Source organism: Triticum aestivum, chromosome 2B (genome assembly GCF_018294505.1).
Source record: "Triticum aestivum cultivar Chinese Spring chromosome 2B, IWGSC CS RefSeq v2.1, whole genome shotgun sequence".
NCBI lineage: Eukaryota > Viridiplantae > Streptophyta > Magnoliopsida > Poales > Poaceae > Triticum > Triticum aestivum.
In genome coordinates this window covers 537,104,082-537,125,721 of record NC_057798.1, presented here as the reverse complement: position 1 = coordinate 537,125,721, position 21,640 = coordinate 537,104,082, and the positions used below count along the sequence as shown (strand labels likewise).

Sequence of the window (21,640 nt, the reverse complement as noted above, 5' to 3'; positions counted from 1 at the left end):
CCAGCTTCTCTCATCTCAATCAGTCCATCATATATCATCATTATTGCCTTTCACCCGCACGACCGAACGATGTGTATAATAATAAGAGTGTACGTGCATTGGACTAAGCTGGAATCTGCAAGCATTCAACTCAAGAGAGAAGACAAAGTAATATGGGCTCTAAGTTAAATAAACAATCATGCATAAGAGAGCCACTAAAAGTTTTCAATATGGTCTTCTCGACCCCCAAAGAAAAGGAAAGAAAATAAAACTATTTACACGGGAAAGCTCCCAACAAGTAAAAGAAGAATGAGAAATCTTTTTGGGTTTTCATTTTAATTCTACTACAAGCATGGAAATTAAACTAACTAATTTTTTTGGTTTTTCTTAAGGTTTATCAAACACACAAGAAGAGAACTAGAAAAAGGAAAATTAAACTAGCATGGATGATACAATGAAAGAGTATGAGCACCGATGACTAGAATAGTGTGTGAACATGAATGTAAAGTCGGTGAGAAGTACGTACTCCCCAAGCTTAGGCTTTTGTCCTAAGTTGGTCTAATGCCAAGGACCGCTGCTACTCTCCCCGGTGTACTGGGAAGTGTAATCAGGATACCACTGGCTGGCCATCTCCGGATCCAACTGGAAAGATGATGCGCGATAAGGGTCCAGTGCAGGTTCCATCTCAGGTTCAGGTTCGAGAGTGGATGCTTGGCCTCGATGAGCGTATACCACCTCCGGTGTAACAAGAAAATTATCTGCAGTCAAATCAAACAACAAAGGTGCTGGCAGAATAATAGTCTCACTGTGTTTATTATTAAATCTCAAGTTATACAGGAGCGTCTTATCTTCATTCTGAACGATAAAGTTGTGTGCTACCATGCTCATGTAATCTAAAATGTAAGAAGGCAAGATTGTCTCCCCTTTTTCGTAATGCCTAATAGGTATCCTAAAATGTCTAGCAAGACATGAAGCATGTATATATCCAAATATGGGCCCTTTTGACGACACCCATACTAAAACTATTGTCTCCAAACAAGGCATGCTGAAGAATGATAATATCAGGAACATTAAAGTTTCCACTATTTCCACGACCAATCAAGCATCTACTAGCAAATATAGCAAAGTAACGTAAAACAGGAAAGTGTATGCTAGAGATTTTTGCCTTGGAACCTTTCTTTGGCTCCTCTATAGCTATAGTGTTAACAAAGCCATCCACATCTTCCCGGTGGGGTTCCTCTAACTCTCCCTCAAAAGGTATCCTACATACCGCGCAAAAGTCACGTAAAGTCATTTCTCTGAATTCATCATATAAATGAAATGATACTGAAGGTGGTGACTTCTTAGAATAATAATAAAAGTTTTGCACAAAAGTATTGGTAAGTAAGAGCTACTGATCGATCCGGTCGAGGAGGAAATCGTTGAGGCCCGCACTCTAGATCAAAGAATAAAAATCTTCATGAATTCCAGCTTCTTTCAAGAAATTATCACATGGCCACTCACACGACCGTACTTCCGCTAAGCGAGGAAGATTATACTTGGCTTTTTCCTTCTCTTTAGCTTGTTTTTCCTGAGAGCCTTGGCTAGAAGAGCCCTTTAAAAGTCTCCCTAACATTTTCTGAAAATTTCTGAAATTTTAGTAACTTCAAAATAAAAGTGAGTAAAACTTAACAAGAATGGTAGCAACTACTCCTACAAGTGCCTAGAGCTATATCCTGCATTAGAAATGCTTGGGACCTCATAAATTTAACATGCAAGCTCAAGAACATGGTCACCTATGCAGCAAAAATTTGCAATGAATAAAGCACTAGAACAAAAACTAATTTGACCAATGGAGGAGTCACATACCAAGCAACAATCTCCCAAAGCAGTTTTGTGAATGGAGCTTTGAGCAAAGAGATCAAAAATCGCAGCAAAACGAGCTAGAACTCGTGCTTGAGCTGGATGGGGATTTTTTTAGGTAGAAGATGGATTGTGTGGGTGCTGGCATAAGTGAGGGGGGCTACCAGGGGGCCACAAGACAGGGGGGCGCGCCCAGGTGGGGTGGGCGCGCCCTCCACTCTCGTGGCCTGGTGCTTGCCCCTCCTGCAGTGATTTCAGTGCCTAAAATCCTCAAATATTCCATAAAAAATCATACTAAATTTGCAGGGCATTTGGAGAACTTTTATTTTCGGGATATTTTTCATTGCACGGACAATTCAAAAAACAGACAGATAATACTATTTTTGCTTTATTTATTTTAACTAACATAAAGTAAAAAGAAAGTACATAAGGTTGTGCCTTCTAGTTTCATCCATCTCATGATCATCAAAATGAATCCACTAACAAGGCTGATCAAGTCTTGTTAACAAACTCATTCCGAATAACACGGAACCGGAGAAATTTCGAAGTGACACTAGGTTACCTCAACGGGGATATGAAAATCCCCAACAATAAGAATATCATACTTTTTCTTGACAGTAGGGAGAGGAAACTCAAAACCTCCAATAATAATTGATGGAATTTTCTCAATAGTATTTATGCTATGAACTTGAGATTGTTTCCTCGGAAAATGTACCATGCTCATTTCCATTAACATGAAAGGTGACATTGCCTTTGTTGCAATCAATAACAGCTCCTGCAATATTTAAAAAGGGTCTACCAAGGATAATAGACATACTATCGTCCTCAGGAATATCAAGAATAACAAAGTCTGTTAAAATAGTAACATTTGCAACAACAACAGGCACATCCTCACAAATGCCGACAGGTATAGCAGTTGATTTATCAGCCATTTGCAAGAATATCTCAGTGGGTGTGAACTTACTTAATTCAAGTCTACGGTACAAGGAAAGAGGCATAACACTAACACCAGCTCCTAAATCACATAAAGCAGTTTTAACATAATTTCTTTTTATGGAGCAAGCTATAGTGGGTACTCTGGGATCACCAAGTTTCTTAGGTATTCCACCCTTAAAGGTATAGTTGGCAAGCATGGTGGAAATCTCAGCTTCAGGTATTTTCCTCTTATTAGTGATGATATATTTCATATATTTAGCATAAGGGTTTAATTTAAGCATATCAGTTAAGCGCATGTGTAAGAAAATAGGTCTAATCATTTCAGCAAAACGCTCAAAGTCCTCATCATCCTTTGTCTTGGATGGTTTAGGAGGAAAGGGCATGGGTTTTTGAACCCATGGCTCTCTTTCTTTACCATGCTTCCTAGCAACAAAATATCTCTTATCATAACATTGGTTTCCTGATTGTGGGTTATCAAGACCAATCGCAGGTTCAATTTCTATATCATTATTATTACTAGGTTGAGCATCTACATGAACATCATTATTAGCATTATCATCAGGTTCATGTTCATCTCCGGATTGTGTTTCAGCATCAGAGATAGAAGTATTATTAGGATTCTCACTTGTTTCTACATTAGGTTCACTAGAAGCATGCAAAGTCCCATCCTTCTTCTTTTTCTTCTTCTTAGAAGAACTAGGAGCATCTAGATTATTATTCTGAGAATCTTGTTCAATTCTCTTAGGGTGGCCTTCAGGATACAAAGGTTCCTGAGTCATTCTACCAGTTCTAGTAGCCACTCTAACATCGAAGTCATTCTTATTATTTAATTCATCAAGCAAATCATTTTGAGCTTTGAGTACTTGCTCAGCTTGAGTAGCAACCATAGACGCATATTTGCTAATGAGTTTAAGTTCACCTTTAACTCTAGCCATATTATCACTCACGCGTCCTATCTCAAAAGCATTATTCTTTAACTCTCTACCAACATAATCATTAAAATTTGCTTGTCTATTCATAAAGTCATCAAATTCATCTAAGCATGGACTATGAAAATTAGTAGATGGGATTTCATATTTATCATATATATAGAGAGAATTTACCTTTACTACCTGTGTCGGGTTATCAAGACAATGTGGTTCTTCAACAGGCGGTATATCAAGACCATGTATTTCTTCAATAGGTGGTAAATTCTTAACATCTTCAGCTTTAATACCTTTTTCTTTCATTGACTTCTTTGCCTCTTGCATATCTTTGGGACTGAGAAATAGAACACATCTCTTCTTCGGAGTGGGTTTAGGAATAGGCTCGGGAGTTGGCTCAATTGGTTCAGGAATTTCCTCAGGAATTGGCTCAGGGAGAGTCCAATTATTCTCATTAGTCAACATATTATTCAATAATAACTCAGCTTCGTCGACTGTTCTTTCCCTGAAAACACAACGAGCACAACTATCCAAGTGGTCCTTTGAAGCATCGGTTAGTCCATTATAAAAGATATCAAGTATTTCATTTTTCTTAAGATGATGATCAGGCAAAGCATTAAGTAATCGGAGAAGCCTCCCACAAGCTTGTGGGAGACTCTCTTCTTCGATTTGCACAAAATTATATATTTCCCGCAAGGCAGCTTGTTTCTTATGAGCAGGAAAATATTTAGCAGAGAAGTAATAAATCATATCCTGGGGACTACGCACACAACCAGGATCAAGAGAATTAAACCAAGTCTTAGCATCACCCTTTAATGAGAATGGAAATATCTTAAGGATATAAAAGTAGTGAGATTTATCATCGTGAGTAAACAGGGTAGCTATGTCATTCAACTTGGTAAGATGTGCCACAACAGTTTTAGATTCAAGGCCATAAAAAGGATCGGATTCAACTAAAGTAATAATCTCAGGATCAACAGAGAATTCATAATCCTTATCAGTAACAAAGATAGGTGAAGTGGCAAAAGCGGGGTCATGTTTCATTCTAGCATTTAGAGTCTTTTGTTTCAGCTTAGCTAACAATTTCTTAAGATCTGATCTATCATTGCAAGCAAAAAAATCTATAGCAGTTTCTTCATCCATAACATAACCCTCAGGAACAACAGGCAATTCATAATCATTCGGAGATCTTTCATCATCACTATTATCAATAATAGCATCTTCAATAATTTCGTTCTCTCTAGCCCTAGCAAGTTGTTAATCAAGAAATTCACCTAATGGCATAGTAGTATCACAAACAGAAGTAGTTTCATCATAAGTATCATGCAAAGCAGAAGTAGCATCATCGATAACATGCGACATATCAGAATTCATAGCAGTAGCAGGTTTAGGTGTCGCAAAATTATTCATAACATAAGGAGAATCTAGTGCAGAGCTAGATGGCAGTTCCTTACCTCCCCTCTTAGTTGAGGGATAGATCTTGGTTTTAGCGTCTTTCAAGTTCTTCATAGTGATCAACAGATATAAATCCCAAGTGACTCAGAGAATAGAGCTATGCTCCCCGACAACGGCGCCAGAAATTAGTCTTGATGACCCACAAGTGTAGGGGATCGCAACAGCTTTTGGAGGGTAGAGTATTCAACCCAAATTTATTGATTCGACACAAGAGGAGCCAAATAATATTCTTGAGTATTAGCAGTTGAGTTGTCAATTCAACCACACCTGGATAACTTAGTATCTGCAGCAAGGTAGTTAGTAGCAAAGTAGTATGATAGTAATGGTAACAATGGTACTGGTAAAGATAGCAAAAGTAATATTTTTGGGTTTTTGTAGTGATGGTAACAGTAGCAATGGAAAAGTAAATAAGCGAAGCACAATATGTGAAAAGCTCGTAGGCAATGGATCAGTGATGGATAATTATGTCGGATGCGATTCCTCATGTAATAGCTATAACATAGGGTGACACAGAACTAGCTCCAATTCATCAATGTAATGTAGGCATGTATTCTAAATATAGTCATACGTGCTTATGGAAAAGAACTTGCATGACATCTTTTGTCCTACCCTCCCGTGACAGCGGGGTCCTAGTGGAAACTAAGAGATATTAAGGCCTCCTTTTAATAGAGGACCGGACCAAAGCATTAACACATGGTGAATATATGAACTCCTCAAACTACGATCATCACTGAGAAGTATCCCGATTATTGTCACTTCGGGGTTGTCGGATCATAACACATAATAGGTGACTATAGACTTGCAAGATAGGATCAAGAACACACATATATTCATGAAAACATAATAGGTTCATATCTGAAATCATGGCACTCGGGCTCTAGTGACAAGCATTAAGCATAGCAAAGTCATAGCAACATCAATCTCAGAACATAGTGGATACTAGGGATCAAACCCTAACAAAACTAACTTGATTACATGGTAAATCTCATCCAACCCATCACCGTCCAGCAAGCCTACAATGGAATTACTCACGCACGGCAGTGAGCATCATGAAATTGATGATGGAGGATGGTTGATGATGACTATGGCGACGAATCCTCCTCTCTGGAGCCCCGAACGGACTCCAGACCATCCCTCCCGAGAGAGATTAGGGCTTGGCGGCGGCTCCGTATCGTAAAACGCGGTGAAACTTTCTCTCTGATTTTCTTCTCCGCGAGACAGAATACATGGAGTTGGAGTTGAGGTCGGCGGAGCCTCAGGGGGCCCACGAGACAGGGGGGCGCCCCCACCCTCGTGGACAGGGTGTGGGCCCCCTGGTCTTGATTCTTTCTCCAGTATTTTTTATATTTTTCAAAAAGTGCCTTCGAGGATTTTCAGGATATTCCGAGAACTTTTGTTTTCTACACATGAAACAACATCATGGTAATTCTGCTGAAAACAGCGTCAGTCCGGGTTAGTTCCATTCAAATCATGCAAGTTAGAGTCCAAAATAAGGGCAAAAGTGTTTGGAAAAGTAGATACGTTGCAGACGTATCACCCGACCACACCCATGGTCCACCTGTCATGGACCCCCGAGGCGAGTCGCTCATGTGCACGCCGTCCACACTCGGAGGCGGCATTGCCACCACGAAACAGATGTCATGGGGGGCACTCTCGCCCGCAGAGACTTCTAGGAGGCGGGGAGACGACATTGCCACCACGAAACAGATGTTGTGGAGTGCACTCTCGCCCGCTGAGACTTCCAGAAGGCGGGGAGGCAGACATTGCCACCATGAAACAGATGTTGTGGAGGACACTCTCGCCCACGGAGACTTCCAAAAGGCGGGTATTCTAGCATCCTTTATAAGGCGGGTATTCTAGCATCCTTTATAAGAGAAATTCTCAAACGTACTCAAAACTCTTCTTGTCACGCTTTGGCGCATATTGGTAGACAAGGGCGAATTGTTTTATGGCTTGGGTATGGTCAAAGTGTGTTTTGGATATTGTCATGCGTGATTGTAACCTTTGATTGAGTAATGCAAGAATTATGTCGTAAAAGAAAATCAGTTCGTGCACTTTTCCCACGCCCTGGTCCGCGGGAACACCTGCCGGAAGAAAACACTGCAAGCTACGGCTGCTGCACGCTGCACCGAAGCTGGCCGGCTTCAGAGAACAACATGATCTATCCAAACACTCAAAAAATGCTAAAAAAGCAAGGATTCTCAGAAGAACGGTCCAAAAGTTACTGAGACCCCGTTGAAACATGCAGAACCATCGGTTTCCAATATTTAGGTCTAACTGAGATTCAAACTGCTTTATCACATAATATTTTTATACTAAACAACATTAATGTGGCAAGAAAGAGTAAAGACAGAAATTTCACTGCACGAGCACACGCACTGACCGACAGACACAAAGGACACACGCAACGCAATCCACCGACACACCACCACCTCCCGTACAGGTACAGATCCACCGCGAAGGACAAGCGGCTATGCCAGAGCGGCGGCCACGGCCACGGCGACAGGCAGGACTGCGGCCCATGGCAGGCACGGGGCGCCGGATGTCGCGCTCTTCTTAGAGTTCTTCCTCTGGTCGGCAGGCGCCGCGTCCTCGGCGGCCGGTCCGGGCGCGTCCGCTACAGGCCGGTGGCGCGCCTGCTTCTTGGGGGCCTTGGGCGCGTCCGCGACAGGGGCGGGAGCCGGCGCCGGCGCCGGGGAGTCCGCCGGCTCGAAGAGCTCCACCGGCTCGAGCACCGTGTCCACGGCGTAGATGGCGATGGGGTCCTTGTCGTACACGGTGGACTTGACGCGCGCGGCGTGGTCGGAGGCGTCCGTCTTGATGGTCACCTGCTCGCCCTCGTTCTGCACCGTGAAGTTGAAGTTGTTGGCCGAGCCGTCGGTGGCGAGCGTGTTCATGACGCCGTTGTTGGACTTGAGGCTCCGCGGCGCGTAGTACACGGGCACGGCGTGGAACAGCAGCAGCGACGCCTTGCCGTCGGCGCTGAGGTTCTTGTACCTGGGCATGAAGGACCTCACGGCGTCGTCGCTGGGGCAGAAGGCCGTCACGCCGCCGTCCCCGGCCGACTGGAACGTGGAGTGCGCGTCCGGCGAGGCCGCCACCAGGGCCGCGAACGCCTTGCACCCGCCCTTCGCCATCGCCGCCGTGATGTTCGGCGGGGCCGGCGGGGCAGTGGGCGCCTTAGCTGCCGTTGCTTTGCCCCCGGCCGCGGAGACGGCGAGGGGGAGGAAGACGGCGAGGACGGCGGCGGCGAGGTGTAGGCGGCGCATTATGGCGAGTGTCGGCGTGGGAGTGAGGGCAGTGGAGTGGCCGAGTGGGAGAGCTGTGCAGTGATGAACTATGACCACTGACGAGTGTCGAATGTGATAGGGTGTGTGGTGAGCTGGCTTTGTGAGGGCCTGCCCTTGGGGTTTACCGCCAATATCAGAGATTGCCATTCAGGTTAAAACTTTGTCTTCTTTCCCTTTGTGTTGGTTACCATTTTTTTTTTCCTTTTTGACAAAATGTGGTGGTTGCTTGTTCTTTTGTTTCTTGTACCTGGGTCGCCTTAATTCGACTTGAACAACAATATGGTTAGAAGGTTACCGTATGCAACCTAACATGAAAGTTTAATTTTGTGAATCTATATAGGAAGATACGCAGTTGATTTTTTAGGCTCGTTGTGAAAAAAAATTCTATGACACCAGGTCTCATGGATTAACAGGTGAGACCCATTCTGATGGATGACACGTGTCATTCACAAATCACAAAGCATCCATCCCACCCCCCACCTGAAATCAGGGGGGGAGAGATTATATGCTTTGTGATTTATGAATGCCACATGTCATCCATCAGGACGGGTCTCACTTGGTTTATATGAGACCTGGTCTCATATAATTTTTTTCCGTTGTAATGGGAGTATCATAGCTAGTATCATGCATGCCAACTAGGCAACTTTGATGAGGTGGCATAGAATTTAATGAAATAAGAGATGGTTGAGTATCATATCATGATACCGTATCATAATAAATGCTACACTAGTATGTGTCATGCATGGCAATAAATAAAGTCATATGTGATACTACCATATGATACTACGCATTAGGGAGGTAGTATCATACACTAGTATCATATGCATGATACTAACTTATGATACTACCCATTACAACCAGCCTTAGGCCCTTAAGTTATAACCATTGCAGGTACTCATTTAGTACTAACTGCAGGACTTGCAAACCGACAATTCAAAATGCTGACATATTTACTTGGTTGGAGAGTGGAGTGAACAAAAATATGTAATGTGAGGTATCAATTGCAGTGGTGCTCTTAATTACAGTCACTGAGGAAACGGTACCTTCACGTGGCATTGATTGATAGTAGTCCTTTATATACCACAAACATGGCAAAGGCGGGAAAGTATCGATGTAATACCAGCCCTTATGCGCTACCATGATACCAACTCAAGAAATTCAAATTTAAACATGCCAAAAAATTCTCAAAAAAAAAATCATGCACGTTCACAATCCATATGTCGACAACCTCTAAAAAATTCAGATTAAAATTCGAAATACACATGCAGAAGCAAAAAAGACAAATTCAGATGTGAATAGTGTCAATTTTACTTGTCTTCTTTTGACACTAATCATGATGAATTTGTCTTTTTTGTTTCTCTATGTGTATGTCGGATTTTGATCTGAATTTTTTAGAGGTTGTCGACATATGGTGTGAAATCCATGATTTTTTAAGAATTTTTATACATATTTAAATTTGAATTTTGTAAGTTGATAGCATGGTAGCATCCGAGGGTTGGTATCACCTCATATTTTCCCTGGCAAAGGCTAGTATGCCATACTCATGAGAGTCATCCCTGCCATCCGAATTCCTACGGGACCATCCCTTGTGCCTTAATTATGATCCATCAGTCGAAGATTCCAGAAACTCACAAAATCGTAACATTACATTACCTTTCCTCAAGATGGCAGGCTCTTAAAAGGTCGCGGTATCTTGGGCATGACAGTTTTCATCTGCTACGGAGCAGTCTTGCGCACACCATCTGGCCAAACTATGCAGTTAGTTCTTCTCAGGACATCAAACTGTGGCAGACCCAGGGTTGAAGAAGAGAGCATCAATATAGACATGGCTTCAATCAAGGCCGTCGAGAAGAGCTTTATTGATTTGATTAAACAACAGTAACATCATTACAACCCAATCCACGGAGTGCAAGTTTATTTCTTCTCTAGCTAACTGAGCAAGTTGACGAGCCACTGCATTACACACTCTCCCCACTTGCATCACCTTGACATCGGCTGACAACATCGCCTCCGGTTGCATACGCGCTCATTCAAATACGCCTAAACTAAGCCAGGCACATCGATGCCTTTATTCAGATCATTTGGATCAAAGGCCTGAATTTTATTTCCCCATCCAGCCAATCAGTGGACCTCAACGGCGACCGGTTGAAACTTCAATCGCCGTTTATGCCTCACTAACTATGGCGGCACCGGGGACTACAGCTGCAGACGGTCACAAGAAAAACACTGACCGTTCCGCAAACGCGCGTTTGCGCTGCCACGAACTGAAACTGGGAAATGAATGAGCTGACGGTACATATAAGCAGATACGAGAGTGCGTGTTCTTCTTCTTCTTCTTCTACCAATCAGCGTGCCGTTTCTTTCTGCTCGCTGTCTTCCTCCGTTTGCGACGCCATCTTCTTGATGTCTTCCACGAGGATGTTCCCTTCTGTTAGGCACATGAGCAGATAAAATCTTAGATATAGGAGGAGCAAGGAAGATGGACAGTGATACTGATACGTTAGTACAGTAGATGCATGTGTCAGGGGTGAACCTCTGTCTTTGGAAAGATTGCTGATAAGCTCTTGGACGCCTTCCTTGCCCATGGTGTCCTTGAGATAACCTGCGGCTGCTTCTACCTCTTCTGGAGTTACCTTGCCGTCACGGTCCCTGTAACCAGATCGGCTTATTATTGTTCAGCAAGGAAAAACCAGACATGTTCCCCATGCAATCCAGTTCCTTGGTTAGCGGGATACGATATGAATGAGCAAGTCAGGAAAAATATGATCGTGCGTGATTTTTCTGCTGCATGAGAATGGCGTGAATCAGTGGGCCCGCTAGCCAAGTTCCCATCTGAAGTTCTGAACCAAATTCTGGTACAGTTAAGCTAAGCTACCAAGGCATGTCCTATACTGGACTATTTTAGGCTCTAGCCAGTACTGGGTTTTAGCATTTTCTGCTGTTATTCCTAAAAATAATTTAAGAAAAAAGAAATGCTACCACGGCTTTTCTTTAGAAATTCACCACCCTGTAGCAATAGAACATGCTAGTGGGTGACTTCTGACAACCTTATGCATATGTAAGTGTAACAAGCATTTACCTATCAAGCAGCTGCCAGCGGTTGCCTATTCGTGCATCAACATCATCAATCTCTTTCTCTAATTTCTGAAGCATAGCATCAACCTGAAAATGCAGCAAAAAAGATTGTCAACAGTAGCCCCTTAGTTATCGAAGAGAAAGGGGAGATGCACAAACCTCACATCTGAAAAATATAGGTTCCAGGTAGAAACCTACCCAGTATAACGTGATTACAGCTCCGAAACACATGGGTTTTGTTTTGGCATCCTTGTTTGGTTTTCTTGTCTTTCATTCTACTACTCAGTTATGTACAGCAACACAAGAGATTGCTTCAAAACTAGGTCAGAACTTAGAACAGTTCCTGTGATAATTCAAACGACACCTCTTCTCCAACATCAGGTCAGAACTTATAACAGTTCCTGCCATTTGGTACGAGGCCAGAATGTGCAGACAAGAAAGTTGAAGGTAGCGATCACTAGTATATCTAAAGTAAATTGTATCTCTTCTCCAACAAAGCACAAAATAATCCAACCACGTTCGCTTCTCTTTTAATTCGCAGGAAGATGCTTTTGTGGGGCAAAGGGCATGGCATGTGTGCGGTTGTAATCACATATTCGTATGCTTGTAAATAAATTTGCTAACTATCAGTCCGTCGATAAGCAAACATTTGCATCTTCTCAGAAAAAAATGTTAGCTTCTTTTCTAGCCTTAGGTTTTCTGGTCATATGGTCAGTGATTTCCAATAGCTACTTGCTGATAGCAAGAAGACCATATGATTAGTCTTGGAAATTGGAACAAACTTCTTAAGATCTGGATGTAATGAACTATCCAACTATTATAACTTGCAAGCGAAAGATCGCCCAAGCTCATCACTAGCTGAGCACAAAATTGTCACTTATAAGTTATAACATCCTGTAAGCCAGTCAACAGTTCATGTATATCTGTTTAAGCTGCCACATACACTATATTGAACTTCAACTAATGGATGCTTCTGAGTTGGAGTTCTAGTTGAACTTTAGACACGGAAAAGTTTTGCTTACCTTCTCTATTAATGCTGAAGAAACTTTTTCTCCTGCAACTAACTCTGCAGCATGATCTGATTCCTCCCTGGCCACCCTATATGCTCTCCTAGCCTCTTCTTCATCCACTGTGCCCTCCTTTTCCAGCATGGTGTTATATAGTTCTATCTGAACTCCACCAAAGTGGGTCTCCAATATTACATAATGCAAACTGGTAGCTCATAAAAGGGTAGTATATCTCCAACTCATACCTCTTTATTTACAAGGCTCAGAAACTCTTCTCGCTCTCTGGTAACAGACTGCAATGAAAGGCAAAAATTAAACAGGTGCAGCAGAGCATTTATGTAAGCTTTTTCTTGAAATGCATGTAACAAATATTAACACGAAAATAAGTAGGGTCGTACAGAAGCAGATGCGAGCACAGCCAATGCTTGACTGATGTCACAAAGGTTGTCATTCTTCTCATGTTCTTTTGATTTCTTTAGTTCCTCTTCTTCCCTAGCAGTAGGCTCAGTCATTTCCTTCAAAGCCAAATCTTCTTTAGTAGCCTCTTCTTCTTTCTCTTCCTCCTGGGTATATCATTTGTTGCCAAGAACACATGCATTAATAATCATTGCCACATAGTTGAAACATAAAACAGTAGAACTGAGAAAAACATATAGAAAACCATTGTTTCTCCATCAGGGTTGTTTATAAAGCAGCAGAGGCAAAACATATTAGAATTGGGTAACCAAGGAGATAGAAAGCAGCTAGAAAAACTGCATCTTCAAATCAACAAAGTAATTACATGAAGAACTGATTTCTATTGCACTACTAAAGAATACAAAAATGAGTTCGTGTAAGATGGGATCTTATTGTGATGGTATTTTTTATTTCATGTTCTTTCAATTGAACTTTCCTACTTTAAGTTTTAAAAAGCACTAATTTACCAATCTTTTAAGTTTCAGTAAATCTAAGTGAAAATAAACTAGGACAGAAAAACATGATCCTTGTACAAGCGATATCACATTATATTTCAAAAGCAAATAGTCTGAGAAAAATAATGAAATACTGTAAAGTTATGGATTATCATCCTAAACTAGTTCAACATCTTTATAACCTTGAGATGAGGCTCCAAACTAAGAGTGGGGCCAGCTTGGTGATACAACCAAGAATGTGAAAATAAGGGGAGATCTGTGTCTGGCAGGCCTACACAGAAGACAGCCAAGAATACATGTTTATAGCACATTAGTGTACCTTGATAAGTTCCTCCTGCATCTCTATGAATTCCAATTTTCTCTTCCTTTCAGAAACAGAATCTTCGGAAGGCAGTACTGTTCCAACTGTACCTACAACTTCATCTGGCAGAGAAGATAACGTTGCTACAACAGCCTCCTCAGGTTTCATTTTCCCAGATACAGTAAACGCTCTGACATTTTTTTAGCACAGGTTAAAATTTGAAGATAAGCATCCAGTCAACAGGACAATTATCACCAAAATTACCTTGATAGAATCAGAAGAGATGATGGCACAGACTGATTGAGTGATAAATCCAACCAATCTTTGAGCTGAACGTAGAAGAAAAAAAATTCAAATTCTTGGCCAATATTGGTGCTAGGCAACTATAATTAGCAAAAACTGAAAAACTAGCAGGATATATGGTACGGATGGCAGAATATTAACTATTAGAGTGCCAATACAATAACATATAAATCTCCAATAATAGGCACCTGATGTGCATTTCAATGCCATGACCTAGGCAACACCATGGATGACTCATCAGCAGTTTCCAAACAAACAAACCTGATGGCGCATCTCCTCTGTTGACAATAAATCAAGGTGGCCACGTTCGCGACAAGCGTGTTGGAGCTCCTCGTCAGAAAGAGACTCCACACCCTCAGCCTCAATCATCTTATCATCATTCATAATGCTGTGCATAAACACATAAACATTATATTACGGTTGAATACCAAAAAACTGAATTAGCACAATGGATGATGACACTATACAAAATAAAACATCCAGTTTTCTATATATATTTTTTCAAAAATCAGGTAGGAGCGCTGTCATTTCATTAAATAAAGAGTATGAAACACTATACAGGCGGACAAGGCCAACAACCACAGGTTTACCGCATGGACACTCCTCCCCAGCAAAAATAGCACTAGTCCAGTATGAAATCATGCTTAAATGCTGAAGATGCAACTCTTAAATTGAATAACAGATTTGGATGCAAGATATGTTCTACATCATCCATTTTATCATTTTTTCTCTGATATCAACATTTAGAAGCGATTTAAGGACGTACTCTCGTAACTTCTTCCGAAGCATGAACCTCAAGTAGTTGTCTGTACCGAAAGGCTGAATTCCCATATATTTACACATGTTTACTAACCGTGATCTGCAGAAAAATGTAAGTGTGAGCTGGTAAAATAGAGGATTAAGTAAACATCCAATGAAACACCAACCTGTTCATGTTATCCAAAGTCAGCTCATCGTTAAATAGCTTTGCAAAGCTCAAAATTTCTTCATTGGGGACATGTCCACCTTTCCTGACCTGGTTGCATAGCAAGAGTACATCACCAAAAATCATTAATATGGAACACCTCTTTATCTATGCTTGCGAGATGACACGATAAATTGAGCAAATACCTTGTCCAAAAAATTATCCAGGTCTTCAGCTGTCTGTTTTATATCCCCACTACGTGATGTTTGCACTTCTTTTGCCATTTCCTTCGCTGTATCTTGCAAGAATTTTGCATATTCCATCCTTGCTTTCAATTTCTTCTTTAATGCCTCCTGTACGTAGGACAATGAAATGCAGTCCTGAGCATGTATGTCTGGGTTTAATAATTTTGCTGCCAGGACAGTATACAGAACCTAGGTCATTACCTCTTCTTTCATCTTGTCCTGGAAAGTTGATGGCAACATGTTAGGGAACAACTTCAGGAACACTGGCAGTAAGAGCTCCATGAACGGAATGATGATGAACACAGCGAACGGTACAAGCCTGAACATGTCTGCTGTTGTGCGTGTAAGCTGTTGCCTCTCTCTCCTTGTAAGGCTCTTTCCATCAGCAAGCTTCACCAACAATCTTGATGAAATTCTAACATCTGCCCACAGTAGCTTAGTGCCCAGCCAATAATGCTGCAGTGCCGAAACAAATTCTTCCTTCCAATGCTTCAACTTCGCAGCCCAGTCGGCTCTTAAACCCACAAAACGAAATATAAATTAAACATCGAAGCAAAGAGCCATCCATGAAAATGAGCAAGGTAGCAGATATACTTCAATTCAAAGAAGGTAACAAAGACCTGCTCATTGAAGCAATAACACGCAGAGCAGGACCAATACCCAGAAGTGTTGCCCAGAATTTCTGTATGATCGATTGGTCAGTCTTTTGGACTTCCTGCACCATTGCTTTGGCTTTAGCCTTTGCAGTGCTTAAGCCTTCCACCGCCTGGTCACACTCTTCTGGAGACGCCTCCTTTTCTGGTTGGTTCTGGTCCTCACTCTTTTCATTCGTAATACCAGATTTCGGCTGCCCAGCTGTTTCTGACGCTGCGCGGACTGACTGCCGGAAATACCTGGCTCCCAAGGGGAATACAGAAATATGTGCTTTGGATTCATAAGAGGCAAGAGGAACACCGAGGGCTGGGCGACGCAGGAACCCATTACTAAGGCCCAAAAGGTATCTATTCCTTAAAGTAAATTGCTGCTTCTCATGGCTAGAATCCCCCGAATTCTGCTGCGGCACATGGGATACAGTGTTGTGCTCAACATCACATCCAAATGTTCCTTGGCCGGAAGTAAACTTAGATGAATGTAATAGGCGAGGCCCATTAGTATGCTCAAGAATATACTTCCTTCTCCTGATGATTGCCCTAGAAGCCATTTTTGATTGGTGCTTCCTTTTCTCACAAGAATGCCCGGTTCATGCTTCTCCGGGTAGAACCCTGAAACATGGCAAATATCTAGTTATGGGTGTTGCCACATCTAAAGTATATTTTATACATATGCAAAAAGAAGGAGCTAACACAAAGTTTGCTAAAAACATAAGCTGTAGTAGCATTATGGTCTATCAGTCTTGCATAACAGCAATGACCGTTCAACAATTGCTAAACAGGATACGAAAACAGGATATTCCATGTCTGAACATACCAGCATTGTTCACGAGTTGGTTATGTCCACTGGTACATAACCGGCATTGTAGGTCTGCCAGAAGAATTGCCAGTCATAGTTAGCTTTCAAGCAACAAACAACCCAAACAATGCACTCTGCGTATCAATCCATAATGGCAGCAACATCTCCAACTAGTGGGCGGAAAGAAATCAAGACAGCGGCTTGTTCTGGGGATGTCCTAAAACGCTCACGAACATCTATAAATGAACATCGCCAATAACTTCACAGTTTGGCCCAAATAACAACAGCTAGACGGATTGCTTAATGCTACTTGAGTCATCTGATTCACATTATTACTATTATGATTTGGGACATTATTATTCGTATATGGTGTCATAGTGTCCATCAATCTCAGTCACTGGATTTGAAATATCAATCCGATTCACATTATTTATTACTCCTATATATTATGATCTGAGACATTATTATTTGTATGGTGTCATAGTGTCCATCAATCCCAGTTACTGGATTTGAAATATCACGCGAGGCCCGAAGACTAACCGCATCACACACATTCATGGCTGATCGAACAAAACCTGTAAATTCCGCTATCACTCGCTAAGCACCGGAGCCACTGCACTGCACTGCACAAGCTGGCGGGCGATCTATCTCCGCCAAATCGCCAGTGGAAATGCGCGCGCGCCGCCGTCCGCGCTCACGGATACGCACCCGAAAACGGTGGAGAGACCACCGCGCGCGCGGTCAAACGGGCCGCGCCGAGAGCTACGGGACTGGGAGTGGGAAGGACGGGGAGGACGAGCGCTCACCGGGGCAGTGGCGGCCGATCGGTCTGACGGCGGACCCCGTCGTTGGATCCGGGAGGGACGGAGGAGAGGGGGAGCACGGAGCGGAATGGGGTGGGCAGGAAGCGTGGGAAACGAACGAACGAATTGGAAATGCCGGAAAAGAAAAGAGAGATGTTGCGGATTGGAGAAGGAAGAGAAACGGGTATCCGCATCTCTGGTGGGAATCAGTGAAGTGGAGCGCGGAGGAGCGGTTGCCATGCCATGGGCTTCGCGACCCCTCCCTGCGCCAACTAGGCCGAGGGCCTCGCGCCTCGCGCCACTAGTGCATGGATATTGTTTTTTAATGAATTTATTGATTTTCTAGTTGATCCACGGCAGTAAAAACCCGGTTTAAAAAAACCAACATCACAGGAACAATGACAGCAATCAAATAATTCTTCCAGTCCTTATTTCTAAGGAACAGAGTGCATTTGTCCCGGGCCGGCTGATAACGGACAACATATTGGTAGTTTATGAGTGCGTTCATGCCATCAGACGACGGAAGCGGAAAAAGCCATTATGTGCGGTAAAGCTGAACATGATGAAAGCGTATGACAGGGTTGAATGGATCTTTCTAGAGAAGACTCTGAAGAAATTTGGCTTCGACCAAACATGGATAGCAATAGTAATGAGGTGTGTTATGAGTGCTTGATTCTCGGTGAAACTTAATGGAGGCTTTTCTAGCAGATTCACCCCCTCAAGGGGCCTTCGACAAGGGGACCCTCTGTCCCCATACTTGTTCCTTTTCTGTGTTGAAGGTTTCTCTGCGCTACTAAAGCATGCACAGCAAGAGCAGAACTTCAAAGGTGTTAAATTTAGGAGCACTGGCCCCCATGTTACACATCTTTTGTTTGCAGATGACAATGTGGTGTTTCTGGAAGGATCACAAGGTAACTTGCAGGTTCTCAAGGAAATCTTGCAAACCTATGAGGATGCATCTGGTCAGAAGGTGAATCTCCAAAAATCGTCAAATTTTTTTTTGGAAAAGGATGCAAGGAAGGGGACGAGGATTTTCTGAAGCATACTATTGGCATCGAATCGGAAGCACTTAGCGAGAGGTACTTGGGTCTTCCAACAGTGGTGGGAAGATCAAGCGATGGAGTGTTCAAGTATGTAAGAGGGAGTTCTTCAGGGAAAGTCTCGGGTTGGAAAGGACAAGGATTGTCTAAAGCTGCCCGCGAGGTACTTGTCAAATCGGGACTCCAAGCTATGCCAACCTTTACCATGAGCTATTTTCAACTCACTAAGAAGATGTATCGGAACCTGACTTTGGTCTCCTCGAAATTTTGGTGGGGTGCAGCTCAAGGGGAAAGGAAGGTGCATTGGATCTCATAGGAAAAGATATGCACGGGTAAGAGAGATGGAGGCATGGGGTTCGGGAATTTTGAAGCTTTTAACCAAGCATTGCTTGCAAAAGCAAGCTTGGAGGTTATTGCAATATCCATCATCCTTGTGTGCAAGAGTTTTAAAAGCCAGGTACTTCAAAGAGTGCTCCATCATGAATGCAACATGTCCAGCCGGGGCATCTTATACTTTCAGGAGCATATTGCATGGTCGGGAGCTTCTAAGGGAGGGAGTCATTTGGCGCATAGGGGATGGATCTTTAGTGAACATCCACCATGCAAACTGGATTCCTAGAGCGGGCAGCTTGAGACCTCTTGGGCAAAATTATATCCAGGGAATCACACGGGTGAGCGACCTGGTGAATGCGGAAGGTACAACATGGGATCATGAAAAAATTGATGAGATTCGGCATTGGAGATGCATGTGATATCAAGCAAATTGCGTTTGGCGGACGAGGGACCAATGATTATCTTGCGTGGAACCATACAAAAAATGGTTAGTTCATGGTGCGGTCGGCGTACCACTTGCGTATGGCCATGAACAGGACAAGAACCGGACAGCCGGGGTCTTCGTCTTCATCGGCAACACACAAGAGTTGGCTCTCCTTATGGAACACCAATGCACCAGGGAAGGCGAAGATTCACTTTTGGCGACTGCTCAGGAATGGACTCGCTGTTGGATCAGAGCTGCATAGACGCAAGATTAAGCCGAGATTTTTCTGTTGTGCCTGTGGACGAGAAGAAACAATCTTGCACCATTTCTGGACATGCCCGCATGCGACCATGTTCTAGAAAGTGCTCGCCTCAAAAAAAGGGGTTTCGGTGGCAATCCCGCCAATGTCTGACGGACCCCCAGAGCAAGCTCAGGGAATGGCTACTGCAATGGCTGGTTCAAGCTCTTGAACAAAAGAAGGAAATGGTGATCCAAGTTGTCTACGGTTTATGGCTAGCGAGAAATGCGACTAGAGATGGGAAGAGGATAGCTGATCCATGACATGTAGCTAAATCGGTTTTTGCACATGCTACAGAGTGGGAAAATGTGCATGTTGTAGCGGAAAAGCCCCATCAACCTACACAGGTAGTGAAATGGGTCACATCAGAACAAGGTTGGTTGAAAGCAAATGCAAGTGAAGCGGTGTCGAGGCATAAAGACAGAGGTGGCACGCGGGGTGATTATTCCTGACCACGATGGCACATCCAGAGAAGCTGCTTCGTGTGCATTCCCTGGGGTATCTGACCCGGAAGTTGCCGAAGCGATGGCGTGCCGGAAGGCCGTTCAACTGGCAGCACAGGTCGACGCTACAAGAGTTCATGTCGATACGGACAACAAAGGCATTGCAACAATGCTGAATGAAAAGAGGAAGAACCTGTCGGCGGTGGGACCCATCATCAAAGAGACTAAGGATATGATGCTAGCTTTTGCGAACTTTAAAGCCTCATGGACTCATAGGTCAGGAAATAAGGAAGCTCACATTTTAGCTAGAGAGGGAGTTGTGTTTGAGTTAGACAGGTTTTGGCTGAATAGCCCCCGGAATGTATTCTGCAAGTTGTATCAGACGAAATACCTAGCATGGTTTGGATAATAAAGTGAAACTGATTCTAAAAAAAATCACCCGACTTGTTTTAGAAAGTCACTCAAGTGGTCGAAGACGATGCTCCTTGCTGGGGGGCTACAATTGTCTTCATTTTGGAAGATCTTCGCATTCTAACTTTCCATATTTGAGAGGATGGTAAGTAATTGAATCGATGGACAACTCAAATAGACGAGGTTGGTTTTAAATTGAAATTTCCCGATCTTTTGAATGTTAGATCTGATGGAAATATGCCCTAGAGGCAATAATAAAATGGTTATTATTATATTTCCTAAATCATGATAAAGGTTTATTATTCATGCTAGAATTGTATTGATCGGAAACTTAAATACATGTCTGAATACATAAACAAATATCGTGTCCCTAGTAAGCCTCTACTAGACTAGCTCGTTGATCAAAGATGGTTAAGGTTTCCTAACCATAGACATGTGTTGTCATTTGGTGAACGGGATCACATCATTAGGAGACACATCTCCGATCAATAACGAATAGCGGAACCTGGATGCTCATATTGGCTCTTACATATTCTACGAAGATCTTTATCGGTCAAACCGCACAACAACATACGTTATTCCCTTTGTCATCGGTATGTTACTTGCCCGAGATTCGATCATCGGTATCATCATACCTAGTTCAATCTTGTTACCGGCAAGTCTATTTACTCGTTCCGTAATGCATCATACACTCACTAACTCATTAGTCACATTGCTTGCAAGGCTTATAGTGATGAGCATTACCGAGAGGGCCTAGAGATACCTCTCCGATACACGGAGTGACAAATCCTAATCTTGATCTATGCCAACCGAACAAACACCTTCAGTTCGGAGACACCTGTAGAGCATCTTTATAATCACCCAGTTATGTTGTGATGTTTGATAGCACATAAGGTGTTCCTCCGGTATTCGGGAGTTGCACAATCTCATAGTCAGAGGAACATGTATAAGTCATGAAGAAAGCAATAGCAATAAAACTTAACGATCATTATGCTAAGCTAACAGATGGGTCTTGTCCATCACACCATTCTCTAATGATGTGATCCCGTTCATCAAATGACAACACATGTCTATGGTCAGGAAACATAACCATCTTTGATTGACGAGCTAGTCAAGTAGATGCATACTAGGGACACTTTGTTTTGTCTATGTATTCACACATGTACTAAGTTTACGGTTAATACAATTCTAGCATGAATAATAAACATTTATCATGATATAAGGAAATATAAATAACAACTTTATTATTGCCTCTAGGGCATATTTCC

At 42.7% G+C, this 21,640-nt stretch overlaps 2 protein-coding genes across 3 annotated transcripts; both read right to left on the bottom strand.

Annotated features, from left to right (window-relative positions):
* Positions 1-7,413: 7,413 nt before the first annotated feature.
* Positions 7,414-8,498, bottom strand: LOC123045897 (fasciclin-like arabinogalactan protein 1). The gene has a single exon (XM_044469134.1). It carries the CDS (start codon positions 8,402-8,404, stop codon positions 7,607-7,609), a length of 798 nt encoding a protein of 265 aa, XP_044325069.1. The 5' UTR covers positions 8,405-8,498; the 3' UTR covers positions 7,414-7,606.
* Positions 8,499-10,255: 1,757 nt separating this feature from the next.
* On the bottom strand, positions 10,256-17,651 carry LOC123045896 (mitochondrial proton/calcium exchanger protein). 2 transcript variants are annotated; one of them, XM_044469133.1, is made up of 16 exons: positions 17,427-17,615; positions 16,639-16,692; positions 15,792-16,433; positions 15,373-15,685; positions 15,133-15,279; positions 14,949-15,037; positions 14,789-14,881; positions 14,284-14,410; positions 13,984-14,048; positions 13,738-13,909; positions 12,906-13,070; positions 12,753-12,800; positions 12,523-12,669; positions 11,505-11,587; positions 10,959-11,074; positions 10,256-10,853 (listed from the first exon to the last, which is right to left on the bottom strand). In XM_044469133.1, the coding sequence occupies exons 3-16, from the start codon at positions 16,370-16,372 to the stop codon at positions 10,771-10,773; spliced, it is 2,229 nt and encodes a 742-aa protein (XP_044325068.1). In that variant the 5' UTR covers positions 16,373-16,433; positions 16,639-16,692; positions 17,427-17,615; the 3' UTR covers positions 10,256-10,770. The 2 variants fall into 2 exon arrangements, with proteins under 2 accessions (XP_044325068.1, XP_044325067.1); XM_044469132.1 differs by lacking the exon at positions 16,639-16,692 and having other exon boundaries at positions 17,427-17,651.
* Positions 17,652-21,640: the final 3,989 nt, after the last annotated feature.

Excerpts from the sequence above, each read along its gene's own strand:
- LOC123045896 (XM_044469132.1), bottom strand. The coding sequence starts at position 16,372 with ATGGCTTCTAGGGCAATCATCAGGAGAAGGAAGTATATTCTTGAGCAT. Across the intron at positions 15,038-15,132 it reads TGGATAATTTTTTGGACAAG|GTCAGGAAAGGTGGACATGT; the intron begins GTATTTGCTCAA and ends CTATGCAACCAG. Across the intron at positions 12,801-12,905 it reads CTGTGCTCGCATCTGCTTCT|TCTGTTACCAGAGAGCGAGA; the intron begins GTACGACCCTAC and ends CTTTCATTGCAG.
- LOC123045897 (XM_044469134.1), bottom strand. The coding sequence starts at position 8,404 with ATGCGCCGCCTACACCTCGCCGCCGCCGTCCTCGCCGTCTTCCTCCCC.